The sequence below is a fragment of the Hydra vulgaris genome, chromosome 06, assembly GCF_038396675.1.
Source record: "Hydra vulgaris chromosome 06, alternate assembly HydraT2T_AEP".
Classification (NCBI taxonomy): Eukaryota; Metazoa; Cnidaria; class Hydrozoa; order Anthoathecata; family Hydridae; genus Hydra; species Hydra vulgaris.
Genome location: NC_088925.1, coordinates 39,854,836 through 39,870,371, shown reverse-complemented (window position 1 = coordinate 39,870,371; position 15,536 = coordinate 39,854,836). Strand labels below are relative to the sequence as shown.

Here is a 15,536-nt window from a genome sequence, read left to right as displayed (position 1 = left end):
GACCCAGAAAATTTATTAGGTATGACAACAAATAGATGGATAATGTAAAGCGAAGAACAGTGAAATAACAAGATAAAGATGAAAAAAAAAATATTTGCACAAGATTAAGATTGTGTAAGGATGAAAGCAACCATATTAAAACAATGATGCGATTTTTTTGTTCCTTGTCTTCTATGCACAAAAAAACAATAAATAAAAATACCTTATCTATAATAACTTCAATTAAAAAAACTTACTTGACATTCCAAATATTTGTTTCATTCTCAAACCCAGGAACCCAAGGGGTTCCAGATGTTGAATTGACATCTAAATAATTTATTCAAACTTATTTTTCACTTGAAAAGACTAATAACATCCCTTACTTTACCCCAAGATTTAGATTTAGGAGTGTCGCCCCTACATTTGGACTTTCATTTTTATTTCAATTCATGACTTCTAACTTATTGGTTTTCATAAAAATTCCTACTTATTGATTTGATTGCATTTTTGGAGTATATATTTTGAAAAAATTCATTGACTGCGTTACTTTCTGCTCTGTGTTTAACTTTTACTAGTACAGGTAAATATTATTGTATATACTATTAAAGAAAAAAATTTTGAACTAAATTTAAATGTTAACTGACTTTGAGAATGGTTGGTTGAAATATCACCCCAAACAGATAGATCTTGAATCGATGAATCTTGGGGATGATTATCAATCTATGAACCAATAAAAATAAGCAATGAATGTAAAAGAACTTTTTAAACTTTATTACCACGTATTTATTATAAATAATTTATACCATAATTTATATCATAATTTACATCATAATTAGTATAATATGGTACACACACACATACAAGGCTGTGCAATGGCATACAGCAATCACTTAAGGCGCCTGGGCTACAAATGCCTCTTTCAGATTTTTCAAATTGGTTTTTAATATTTTATTGCTAAATACTTTTACAATTTTGACTTTATATGCAGTCACTAATTGTATAGTAATGACAGATGCCTATAATTTAATTTATTAAAATTATTATAATTTATTCAAGAATCAATAAAATCAAACCTAAACCATTCTAATTGCAGTATTGATGGACCAACAAATAAAAAACATTCTGCAATCAAAGTTCAGTGTAAATGAGTGTAATATAGTTAAATCATCAAAGCCTAATGAATATTGCCTTTATTTATTTATATTGCCTTGTGCGATGTTTATATTCTCATGTATTTTTATTATATTATTGTATATGTCATTATAATGTCATATTCTTGTGTGCATAAGTTTAGTTTTTTTGTTTATTATAAATTATTTTTTTACAATAAATGTTTGTATTGTGTGGTAGGCTGTTACGTTTTGTCAGTATATACTGTTTGTAACTTCCCCTGTCTGTACTTATATATTAAAATGTTGTTTGAAAATTAATATTGACTTTTTAATATTATATAATTACTTTATTATTGTAATAATTGTCGTTTAATTTATTAATATTATTGCTATTATTATTCTTAATATTATTATCATTCCTATTGGTATTTAAAATTCTATTTTTTCTATTTGCTTTTTATTCTAAAAATTAGTCGCCTAATTTATTATTAATATTGCTATTATTATTCTTAATATTATTATCATTCCTATTGGTATTTAAATTTGATTTTTTCTATTTGCTTTTACTTACGATTAATCATAAGTAAAAAGCAATTACTAATCTATTTATTTCGACTTTATTTTATTTTTTACTTTCTACTTTGCAAGAGTTTCTTGTATTGCTGCTGTTTTTATGTTTACTTAATTTTTAATTTTATCTTTTAGTTATTATTGGTGTCGTTTTTAAATTTTATTTTTTATAAGTTTGGTTTTTATTAGGTTTTTGTTTTTTTTGTGTTTTTTTGTTTGAGTTTTGTTATTATTATTTGTTATTCGTATTATATCATATTATTATATTACTTATATAGTTTTAATTTTGGTTATAAATCTTATAAATATTAATTAATCATTGTCAGTTTCTTTACGATAACTGTTTTTTATCTCATAGTAGGTTGTTACTTTATGTCAGTTTTTAACTGTTTGTAACTTTTCTTATTTGTGTATATAATATTCAGTTTTTGTTTTGAAATCTATTAATGATCACATTAATTATCATTATTATTATTCTTATCATTATCTTCTTATCATTATTGTTATTATTGTTGTTATCATTATTAATATTATTATTTGTTTTTTTTGTGTTTTTTAGGTGTCACTCCATTGACTAGTTTTTAACTATATGAGTGACACCTAACCTTATTTATGTGAGTTTATAAATATTATTTTAAATTTTCATAAATAATGGTGAAATAAATGTATGTATGTATGTATGTATTTATGTTATGTTGTGACAAAAAATATTCTAAAGTTTCAATATTAAATTTAGAAGAATATCAGAATGCGGTTTATCAGATTTTAATGAATATTAAATTTAGAAGAATATCAGAATGCGGTTTATCAGATTTTAATGAATACCCTATAAAGGTTTTAAGCCACATTAAATGAAAAATGAGGTTGCTATTCTAGAAACATCAAAAGATCTCAAAATTTTACAGTTGACATTAGATGAAGAGAAACGGTGTTATAGTGTCACCAAACCTGCGGAGTAAAAGAATTATGACAATCAAAGAAGCAAATTTTAACAAAAATTTTTTTAACAAAACATCTAATGCAAATAGACAATTTTGACATTCCAGAAAACATCAAAAATAGGAAATTTTTCCCTTTCTAAAACAACCAATAATTTCCAAATGGGGAACATGTTGTCTAATCCTGGTTAATTTCATATTCTGCAAGAATCTTAAAAAAATTAGTATTTTCAAAACATTACAATAGCTAGAATGTTAATGGTAGTCTCAATTATAAAATTTATCATAGGATTTAAATATATGAATCATCACAATTTCATTTTCGAAAGTGGAAAGAGTTAAAAGAAACTGTAAATGCCATTCTACAACAAACTAAATTAAAAAAAAAAAATAAACAATGTTTGTTGGGCATTACATCCTTTCAAATTAGTTATTAACGATGTATGATTAGCTTTGAAGAAATTTGCAAGCCTTTTTCTGGCAGACTTATGTATTTTTTTCATCATTTCCTTCTTCATCATTTCATTTATCAGTGTCATATTTGAAAACAGCAAAAAAATATCTCAAAACCATTTTTGTTCTACTTATATTTTAATTTCATTAAAAGTAAGATATAAACAATCACGATGCTTTTTAAATGAATGTCAACATTCATTTAAATGACAGCAAAAACAATCAGACAAAATATGAACCCTAAGCATTAGCAAATGTTTCTTACTTTAAGTTTATTTGTAGCCTGATAATGTAGTACAACATTTTGCTGAAAGTAAATATTGTATCAAAATAATATGATCATTAAAAATTACTAACTTGCAAAAATACTTTAAAAGAACTTTTGATTTTTAAACAATTAGCATCAGAATAAACATTTTATAAAAGCCATCAATGAAATAAAGAAAATAAGTCTTTGAGATGGAAAGTAAATTTCCAGGTGTTTTATCAATTCAAATTTGTAAAATGAAAAGTAATTTTAAAAAGTAATTTTAAAAAGTAAAAAAAAAAACAGAATCTAATGGCCAGCCTATTGTAATTATAAATAATGTAACTTTAATATCTCCAATTATATAGTTTGCCTAGAAATATTTTTAACTTTACCCACAGTTGCTTTTTGGGGAAAGCAGTTTTTCCATATTAAAAATTACAAACAATACTTAAGACCGCCAGTAAGTCAAGAAAGATTTTAAAGGTCTTTTAAAAGGTCTTGCTATGATGTTGCTACAACGATGGCCTTGCTATAATTTTAACACTAAATATGCTATACGTTGAATTTGGCAACTAAAATGATCAGTTTTGCTTAAATGGAAACTAGGAAAGTTGACTTTAAATAAAAGTATATTCACAATATAGTACAAATGCAAAACTTCCTGAATATTTGTCTAATTTATTCTATTAAGAATCTTGAATTGCATTTTTTTTATCTTTAATATACTTTTAACTAAAATGAGTAATTTTTGTCAAATATTTAACAGAAATCTTTAAAAAATCCATCTACCCTCTGTCTCATGACAGAGGGTACTTGGATTTGCTATTGTCAAAAAATCCCTTAATGTTCACACTGTGGTTATTCCATTTTATGTTACATATATTTATTATAGCAAACATGTACAAATAATAATAAATTTAATACATAAAACGAATTATTATGCTTTTTAGTGCCAGATTAATAATCATTCTTGTTATACAGGTAAGTATCTTTATTTGGGGAACTTTTACTCATAACAAGTTGGTGGACTTAATAATTTGTCTATTCGGCTCCTTGGATATAAGCGTCTTGTAAGTATGCCTACTCCAGATAACAAAATATCTCTGCACAGACTCGCAAATACACACAGATATATATATATATATATCTATATATCTATATATATATATCTATATATATCTATATATATATATATATATATATATATATATATATATATATATATATATATATATATATATATATATATATATATATATATATATATATATATATATATATATATACACACACATAATATATATACATATATATGTATATATATAAATATACAACCCTGGGAATTAGGAAAAATGAGGTCGGCAATAATTGGCCTGATACCGACCTCAATCTTTTTGAGGTCGGCATCAGGTCGGCAAAAATTATTTGATACAAAGGTCTAACCATAAAGCATAGAAACAAGGTTGGCAATTTTTTGCCAATCTCAAATACTTTCAGGTCGGCAGTTAGGTCGGTATTGTCGAATGCTGACCCTAATTCCGAGGGTTGAATATATGTATGCATAAATATACATACATATATATATAATATATATATATATATATATATATATATTTATATAAAAATTAATTTAATTATAATCATTCTCATGTTAATATAATTAATTTAAGAATGGTATAAGATTTATAAACAAAAATTTTTTTATTATTAAATAATGAGTTTTGAATTTTGATAGTGATTTTAGAGATTTTAGTTGGGAAAGAAAGATGGGAAAGTTGGGAAAGATTGTTCCATGTTTTTAAGTTCTATGAATTGTAAGGAATTATAGCAAACAATAAACAACACAACATTTTGGTAACTTAAGGTTGTTAGCAAATCATAAAAAATAGTTACAATTTTCTTTTTAATAAAAAAGGTTATTATATATATACACGATTATATATAAATTATATGAGGATTTTAAAAAACTTACTACATAAAATGTATGTTATTAAATACATACTTGTAAATGTTTTAACAGCGTCTGTGTCATTTGCTGCTGTTGTCTTTGTTGTAACTGTTGCTGTTGTAACTGTTGCTGTTGTCTCTGAGCAAGTTTTTGTTTTTGCTGAACTTGTTGCAGTTGTTGAACTTTTTGCTGCTGTTGAACCTGTTGCATGCGCACTGACTGAACATGTTCTTGTCGATAATTAGTTAACATTTGATTCTAATTTATAAATTAACTAAAGACCATATATTACAAACATTATCAACAATAACATAAATAGTTATCTAATATAAAACAGAAACACAATAGTTTCTAGACTGAGTGGTTTCTCAAAAATTTACTAATATCAGATTTTGCAACAGGTCTCTCTGGGAGAGGCATAAATAGCACTCCAAACAAAGTTAGTTAGAATTTTCTTAAAACTTAAAAAATCTTACTAAATATAGAAATTCGTAGATTTGCGGTTTTATTAATATAAATACAAAGAGTTGTAACCCAAATGTTTTTTTATATAAAACTTTTAAAGGAATGCAATTAAGATTTATAACTTCCTTAAATTTTTGCATGTATGAATTGTGCTTATTGCCATTCTTAAGTATGCTATAGATTGGACCCTTTGCAGAGAAACTTGCTACAATAACTTTTATTAAAAAAAAACTATTGCTTACTGTTATAGGAGGGATTTGATTTTTCAATGTAAATGGAATTCTGCCCCAAAACCTAATAACTTGTTCTAAAACAAAACAATTAAAGTTATTTTACACTGTATTTCAACCAATAAAGACTTATCATAAATCCCATATATTCATTTCTAATAAGTCTTTTTTGATGAAACAGTGTAAAATAAAAAATTTGTTAAATGATTTGATATTCTACTAATATGTATATATACACTGTATGTGTATATATATATATATATATATATATATATATATATATATATATATATATATATATATATATATATATATATATATATATATATATATACACACACACACACATACTACTATAAATGCGGGTTTAGATAAGCACTGTGCTGTCACACTGAAATAACCTGATGCCAGGGGCTTCAGTACATACATCAAATATCTTATAGTCTATTGCCACAAAGGAGTGCCGCTACATCAATGGAGGGTTTGGCATGGGGCAGCAATCTTTTCTTCATTTTCTGAAAAAGCTGTATGCTATAAAGATAAGCAAAACTAGTAAGCATTTGCAGATCTATAGTAGGTGTGTGTGAGTGTATGTGTGTGTGTGTGTATATATATATATATATATCCATAGGCAAAACGAAACTTCAAATTAGGACTCGAACTCAGCAACATCTAAAAAGTTTAAAGGAGGGGAAACATTATCAGTCTGCAATAGCCAAAAGCTTTGCTCACAAGAAATAAAATGGGAAAATGTAAAAACAATTAAAGTTGAAACAAAAAAATTTGATCGAAAAGTGTGCAAAGCTCTTGAAATATAGAGCTGTTATGTTATATGTTGTGCTGTTATGAATACGTTCACCTTTATGTTATGAACAGCTGCTATGAATATGTTCACCTTTATATGGTGGAATTAATTTAGATAACAGTCAGTTTGTAAAAACTAAATTTTGGACGTTTTTTACATTTTTATGTAAGCAAGAAAGAAGCCATTCAACTGTCAGTTAATTTTAAACTGTTTCTAACATTACCAAAAAAAAAAAATTTCTAATAATAAATTATTAATTGTATTAAGAGAATTCGTATTATTAATTGATGTTTTCTTAATTATATATATATATATATATATATATATATATATATATATATATATATATATATATATATATATATATATATATATATATATATATATATATGTGGTGTTTCCATTTTCAACTTGGGCTACACTCGCAACTTTATCAAATATTGAATCTTTAATTAAACTTTTAATAATTTTGTTTGAAAATTTTTTTGATTCTGACAATAAAATAGCAAACTTATGACCAAAAATGCCATTTAAGTTAGATTAAGCATAAAAACCAAGTAAAAAAATGTTTCAACTTTAAGGATAAATTTTTGCGAAAGGGCATTGTGAATTGTATCAAAATTTTTTAGATATTTATTTAATTCTTAATATAAAAATAAAAAAAGTTTCATTAGAGGTGAGCAACTAAGGAAAATAAATGGGTTCTCTTGATACCATGCGTTTAACTTATGTCACCATGCTATTATTAAGGAAGATTTTCTCCAAAATGAGCTTATTTCTGCAACAAAAAATACCATCGAGTTGATAACTTACAGAAAATGAATTTTTTGCTCGTGCAGATGAAAAAGAAGCCAAACCCATATTAGGTCATTAGTAAGTAAAACCATGTGAGGCTATCACACATTATATATTGGCTGAGAAGGAAGGAGATCGTTCCTGTGTCTTCATATTAAATGCCATGTGTTTCTTCTATTTATGGTGTACAAAGTAATTTTAGACAATTTAAAAGGCCAGATCAAGAATGATTAGTCTTATTTAGATATGCAACTCTAGGAGTCTAGAAAAACTCTTTTTATTTCTTTCTAAAGAATTTAAAATTAAATTATTGTTATTTAAACAGCCAGTAGTTTTATTGTATATATTTTTATTTAATTTTTTGTAAATAATTTAAATTGCTTTGAATATAAAATTTTTACTTTATATTCAAAATAAAAGATCATTAACAATAGTTTGAAATCATTTGTTGATTAAAATCAATATCAGTATCATCGGTGATGAACTTATTTTTAAAGTTTACGAAACGAAAGTATTGCAATTGAAATTCCATTAATTTTAAGTTTATACAAATAATTGGTTGCTCACTAACTTTTCCTCTGAACTTTCATAAAAACTTATGATAGTTAAATCAAAAACTCAAAAGAGTAAGAGCTAATTTTATATACTAATTTTTTGATCTAAAAATAAATATATTTTAAAAAAATCGTTAAAACTTTTAGATTAAATTTTTGTACAAAGTTTTAACTTAGGTTTTAACACTAACTCAAAATTAAAATTTAACTAAGCATCTTTACCCAAAGCTTTAAATGTAAAAACATAAGATTTAATATGTATTTTTTGAGTTACATGAAAATTGCAAAAGTTCTTTCAAATTTTCTTTATAAAAAAAGTAACATATTTACTAACCATAAATTAAAGATGCCAGCTTCATTTCCGGAATAACATATCTCAGACTACGCAATTAAATTCTCAATGAAAATAATATTTTACAACAGATTTTTTTATCTTATGACATTTGAAAGTGTGATGACTTTCGAAACCATTAAAACAACTTAAATGAAATAACTTTATTGTTAATATACTTTTAATAAACTTTCATCTGCCTTCCTTAATACTTATCTTATAAAGATTGATTGAAAACATTTGACTACTGTAACATTTTCCACTATGGAACACGCCATATATATGCATGTGTGTGTGTGCGTGCGTGTCTGTTTCTATATATGTATATATATATATACATATATATATATATATGTATAAATATATATATATATATATATATATATATATATATATATATATATACACACACATATATATATATATATATATATATATATATATATATATATATATATATATATCTATGTATAGACATATATAGCTATATATATATATATATATATATATATATATATATATATATATATATATATATATATATATATATATATATATATATATATATAAATATATATATATATAGGCATATATAGCTATATGTCTATATATATAGACATATATAGCTATATGTCTATATATATAGACATATATAGCTATATGTCTATATATATAGACATATAGCTATATGTCTATATATATAGACATATATAGCTATATGTCTATATATATAGACATATATAGCTATATGTCTATATATATAGACATATATAGCTATATGTCTATATATATAGACATATATAGCTATATGTCTATATATATATATATACACACATATATATAAATATATATATGATATTGAATATATGCATATGATATTGAATATATATATATTCAATATCATATATATATATATATATATATATATATATATATATATATATATATATATATATATATATATATATAATATATATATATATATATATATATATAAATATATGTATATTCAATATCATATGTGTGTGTGCGTGCGTGCGTGTGTGTATATATATCTATTCAATATTTTTATAAATATAGAAATTACTTAGTTTATTTAGAAAGGTACATGCCTCAGTTATTACAATGTTTCAATTTTATTTGGTAAATAGACCATGCTTATTATGCTAACAAATTTTACTTAAAGATTATATGCCAAAGATTAAATGATTATAATGTTGTAATTTTCTATTTTATATTTTTGTAGATAAAGATTTTATTTAACCAATTGCTCTACAACATGAAAAATTTTAAACAAAATTTGCTGGCACATTTAGTGTAGTTTATTTTACTAAATAAAAAGTAATTACACTAGTATTTAAACTAGTATTTAAAAAGTTATTTCTGTATTTTGAAAAATATTACATTATGTCTTAGATTATTATAATTTATATTTTAAATTATTATAATTTAAGAATTCAAAATGCTTACCTAATGGTAAAAAGGTTGCATCACAAATTCTTCTAACTAAAAGCCCCATAGTAAAGTAACCTGCTTTAAACCACTCAAGCATTTCCTCATTGGAAAAGGGACCTTAATTAATTAAAAGTAACCAAAAAATACTGAAAAATTCTAAATGAAAATCAAAGCAACTATTTGTTAGAAATCTCAAAGAAAAAAATTTGTATGCTACCTTGAATCTCCCCCTGTGGATCAAGATAAATCCAGTTTTGTGTGCTATCAGTTCCAGGTTCAGCTTTCTTAGCAAATACAATGCTAGGATCATTTACTGTAGAACTATTTTTTAAACTATCTTGATACTTATCATCTTCTGATTCAGAATCAAGATTTTCAACCATGTCTTTAATATGATCCAGGCTGAACTCAAAATCTGCATCTTGATTTCCAGGTTCACTATTTTGTGTACTGTTATTTTGCTGGGATTTTTTAACTGACTCCTCCTTTTTGGTGGAGTTTTTAATATCTTTATCAGTATTTAATTTTATTGCTTTATCTTCTTTTTTAAATTCTTTAACATTATTAAAAAACTCCTTAGTAGTATCATTTAAAGTGTTATTTATTACAGTGTCGCTATTTTGAGTGCATGAAAGAGTAACTTCAGAAGGGTGGGAAAGAGTAGAAGATTTATTAACAAGAACAGTGTCAGCAGATGCATCCGAGGCTAAATCGTTAGATAAATTTTTATTTGCTAAAACTGTGATTGGAGATGTAGACTTATTAGTATCATTTTTTATAACATTTTTTTCTTGACTTGAAGTGCCCTAACAAAAAAAAATTTATGTAACTAAAAATTTCTTAACAAGTTTGATTATACTAAATTTATCAAATTAACTATAAATACAATGGATATTCCTGATCACTATATTATCTAAAAACATTCATAATGATTTTTCATACTAAAGTATTTGGTTAAAGTACTTCTCAATACAAAAATATGATTTGCAATATCATTTACAACACAAAATTTTGTTACAGTAATTCTCAATACAAGAGATTTCTGTTACAGAGATTCTTTATACAAAAGCAGTCAGAAAATTTGCATTAAATTTTCTCAGTAGAAAAAAGTTTAATGAAAAAAACAATATAAAGCTTTAAAACAATATAAATAAACAAGTGATCAATCAAGTTAATACAAATAAAGTAACTGAATTTGATATATATATATATATATATATATATATATATATAATATATATATATATATATATATATATATATATATATATATATATATATATATATATATATGAAAAAGTACCAACCGGTACGAGCACTTACATACGACAAGTAACTTCTACTATAGAAACTTGGTGTATATAATAATAAAGAGTATATTATATACACCAAACTCATACAAATATATATATATATATATATATATATATATATATATATATATATATATATATATATATATAAATACAGAGTATCATTGTCTGGCTAAGTTAGTGCGTATCACAATCACGGATGCATTTCGCTCTTTGGGGTTTATCAGCGTAATGATGAGATACTGAAGGTGTGAAAACATGCCAGCTCACCTTCCTGGCAAATCAATGATACTTATGATGTAGGGTTGTAGCACCACAAGTATCATGTGTATGTATATGTATATTTATATATATATATATAATATATATATATATATATATATATATATATATATATATATATATATATATATATATATATATATATATATATATATATATATATATATAAATATAAAGAGAGAGAGAGATTTACAAATCTATCTAACAGTATTAGATACAAGTACTAACAGTATTACATACAACTTACATTTTTATCATTATCTGTGATTTCTTTTTCTTGCTAAATTGTTAAATACACAACAAGAGAGTAAATGAGTGAAAAAAAGCAACAACATTAAAAATCAAATTCATAAAATTTATAAGCTGCAATTATAATTGATCATTATTCTTTTTTTAAAACCTTTTAATTGAAGTTTCAAATGAGGTAACAAGTAACATATAATGATTGATGTAAAACATATAATGTAAATGGTTTTATTAATGTAACTGCAACATTATTTATAAACTTTGGCATATATATAATTCTGACATATATAAAATTCGCCGAATGGTCACACACGAGCAGTGAACACCTGAGGGAAGAAATGAAGTACATTAGAATAGAGGAGAATTATTTTTCAAACAAAGCTATTTTGACAGTTGTCAAGACAAAAATAAAGATTAATAGAGGAATATTTAAAATATAAATAAGACAGACAATGCACCTAAACAGTACTAACAATAATAATAAAAAAAAAAAAATTGTTATATAAATACTAATATGAACTAAGATAAACAAAAAAATATATCACCAAACAAAAAATAAATAAAACAGAAAATACATTAAAAAATAAAAAGTATGCATACAACAATGAAAGGCCTCAGAATAGAAAAAAAACAACATTAATGCCAATGTCTAAACATAATTTGTGTAGTGATTAAGTAATAAACATCTCCTCAGAGTTGTGTCTGTTATTACTGGCGTTTCGATGAGGATCAGCACTTATAACTAGTTTATTCCGTCAGACAAACGTCATCGCCACTTATGCTTTACCCCGCGACTTAGCACTAATATTTTTTTGATGATATGATAAAAAGTGTCGATCTACTGCACAATATAAATAAAAATAATAAAATAAATAACTTACCATACCACCGGTAGAAAAAACTAAGCACAATAAATTAAAATTCAAGCAAAAACGCCAAAAACAAAACTAAAATAACTAAAGTGTGTAGACAGAAAATACTAATAAATTAACCCCTAAGACCATTTAAACCATATAGGTACTTCCAGCACAAATAAATCCAAAACAATCAAATGGCAATATTCCCTATTAAAAACCCTTTTAAAATTAAATAAAACACAATAGAGTCTTCAAAAAACTCTAACGCTGTCATAGATACTTCATTCGAATTTCATTAACCAATCTAAAGTGTTAGAAAATAAAACAACCCGCGCAACTTAAAATCATAACTAAAAATCAAGTAATATATGAAAAAGTAGAAAATATATATATCGCCTACAAAAATGTAAAGATTTAAAAATGTAGTGAAGTATTTAAGAAATTCTCTGAATAATAATAAAAGACAAAAATTGTGCATGTGAAAATTAAAACAAAGCTGAGTAATGAATGTAATATAATATAGCATAAAAGTTCCTTGATAATGGTAAAAATATGAAAATCAGCGGATAAATAATATATTAAAAAATAGTGTAATAAGATAAACAAAATACTAAAATAAGACCAGATAAATTTTAGCCGAATAAGTGGTAAAAAAATTATTTTGGGTGATAAAGCAATAATATTAGTCATGATATAAAATCGATGTACGAAGCGGGAAAAATATTGTTTTGAAGTAAAGTCTTCTTAACGGTCCGAATTAAAGATAACTTTGAGACCATATCTATATCGAAGATTCCGAAAAAGTTAAGTTTTCTTTACGTTCGAATTAAACGTAATTTTGAGACCATAACAAAACAACAACAAAAAGAGGTCCATCAAGCCACTAGTCAAAAAGAATTGCTCATATATATATATATATATATATATATATATATATATATATATATATATATATATATATATACACACATATACATACACACATATATATATATATATATAAATATATATATATATATAAATATATATATATATATATATATAAATATATATATATATATATATATATATATATATATATATATATATATATATATATATATACATATATATACACACACACACATTTATATATATACAAACACACGTACATCTACAAACATACATACATACATATATACAATATACATATATATGATACATATATACATACAAACATAAACACACACACACATATATACATATATATATAAACTACGAGTTTTCTCTATGGTTCGAATTAAACGTTTTATTGAGACCGCAGCAAAAACGATACAAAAAACTTCATCAACAAAGTTAAGAATGATTGATGTAAAACATATAATGTAAATCGTTTTATTAATGCAACTGCAACATTATAAATTTACTAAAATAAGCTGATGTAAAATATTTAATGTATATATAATAATACAATGAATGATGTATAAATAATAATATAATGAATGATGTATAAATAATAATATAATGAATGATGTATAAATAATAATATAATAAATGATGTATAAATAATAATATAATAAATGATGTATAGACACTCTTTACAACATATTTAGAGGTTTCTTACTTAACTGTTATAATTAATGTTTTTTACTTTTTTATAATTTCAAATACCTTTTTAAAGTCTGAATGAATTTAAATAATTTAATGATTAAAAAAATTTTTTTCTACTATTTCTATAAAAAAATTCTTACAGCCATGTCAAAATAGCAAAATATTTAATTAAAATATGACATTACTTAAAATATAACAAATTAGTAGAACATTAAAATAAACTACTTGATATTGATTTTAACGAAAAATAAAATTACTTGTAATAACTCATACAACATATAAAAAACAAAAGTTATTTTTTACATAAACATCAACCACAGGTAAAAATCTTATTCAGACATTTTTGTCCAGGAGAGGATAATAAGATTAACTTAACTCAAAACCATGGCAACTATTTCAAACCATGCTGTACAGTATTTTAATTTTTTAGATTTTTTTGGTTAGATCCTAATGAATATAGGTATGAACATGCAATACAAAAATATAAAAACCTCTTTAAACGAGCAATACTGCCCTGAAGAATCAAAACTTCCTTGAACAGCATCATCAAAATTATCATCATTGCACCATTCAGGTAAGCTTGAACTGCCATCTTTTTCATGACTAGAAGATTTTGTCCATGACTTTGTTGTTTGAGGAACATGCTCATTGTTTGATTGTTGCTGCTGTTCTTTCACTTCTCTCCAGTTACGAGTATTGTCTATTAAATAAAAATATTAAAAATTAATAATGTTTAAAAATAATTTTTTAATTGACAAAATGTGGTAGAGCGCTTGCTTCAAAATATATTTTTAATTGACAAAACAAATTTTTAATTGACAAAAAGCGCCGCTTCATAAGCTAGAGGTTCCAAGTTTGATACCCACTACATCCCTGGTAGTACTGTGCTCAATTTGTTTCTCCGCACAGCGGTCTTGTTTGCCAAGGTTTGTGTTTCAGAGTTATAGAGTTGAGAGATAGTTAAAACCACAATTAAGTAGCCTTCTCACCTATAGTGACCTTCTCTGCCCTGGGGAGGTAAATTAATGTTAAAAAACAAAAAAAAAAACAAAAAAAAAAACGAGTTTAAAAGATTATATTATGTTAATTTATATTAGGAAATACCTGAAATGTTTTTTTTGACTATTGGTTTTGTGACAGCCGGTTTACTTCCACCTTGACGCCATCCATCTACACCGCCATTCTCTTGATTTGGAGAACCAGGATCTTCAGTTGATGTAGGCATATCATTACCATTGGAACGCCAAAATTCATCTGAACGAGGTGATGGTTGGCCCCCATCACTAGCTATTCGACCCCGAGTAGGTTCATAACTTCGATCTATTAATTAATAAAAAATTGGTATAGTGAATTTCAAATTAAA

General features: G+C 24.3%; 1 protein-coding gene across 5 annotated transcripts in view; it reads right to left on the bottom strand.

Annotated features, from left to right (window-relative positions):
• The window catches only part of LOC101238576 (GRB10-interacting GYF protein 2), an 83,938-nt gene that overhangs the window by 36,847 nt on the left and 31,555 nt on the right, over positions 1 to 15,536 (bottom strand). For 4 of the 5 annotated variants that reach the window (XM_065800118.1, XM_065800116.1, XM_065800119.1 and 1 more), the window contains exons 7-15: positions 15,278 to 15,493; positions 14,665 to 14,873; positions 11,728 to 11,760; positions 10,103 to 10,691; positions 9,901 to 10,002; positions 5,958 to 6,022; positions 5,305 to 5,508; positions 624 to 699; positions 237 to 306 (exon numbers count right to left, since the gene is read on the bottom strand). In XM_065800118.1, coding sequence (XP_065656190.1) covers positions 237 to 306; positions 624 to 699; positions 5,305 to 5,508; positions 5,958 to 6,022; positions 9,901 to 10,002; positions 10,103 to 10,691; positions 11,728 to 11,760; positions 14,665 to 14,873; positions 15,278 to 15,493 — 1,564 coding nt within the window. The remainder of the gene's footprint in view (positions 1 to 236; positions 307 to 623; positions 700 to 5,304; positions 5,509 to 5,957; positions 6,023 to 9,900; positions 10,003 to 10,102; positions 10,692 to 11,727; positions 11,761 to 14,664; positions 14,874 to 15,277; positions 15,494 to 15,536) is intronic. The other variant, XM_065800121.1, reaches the window with a different exon arrangement.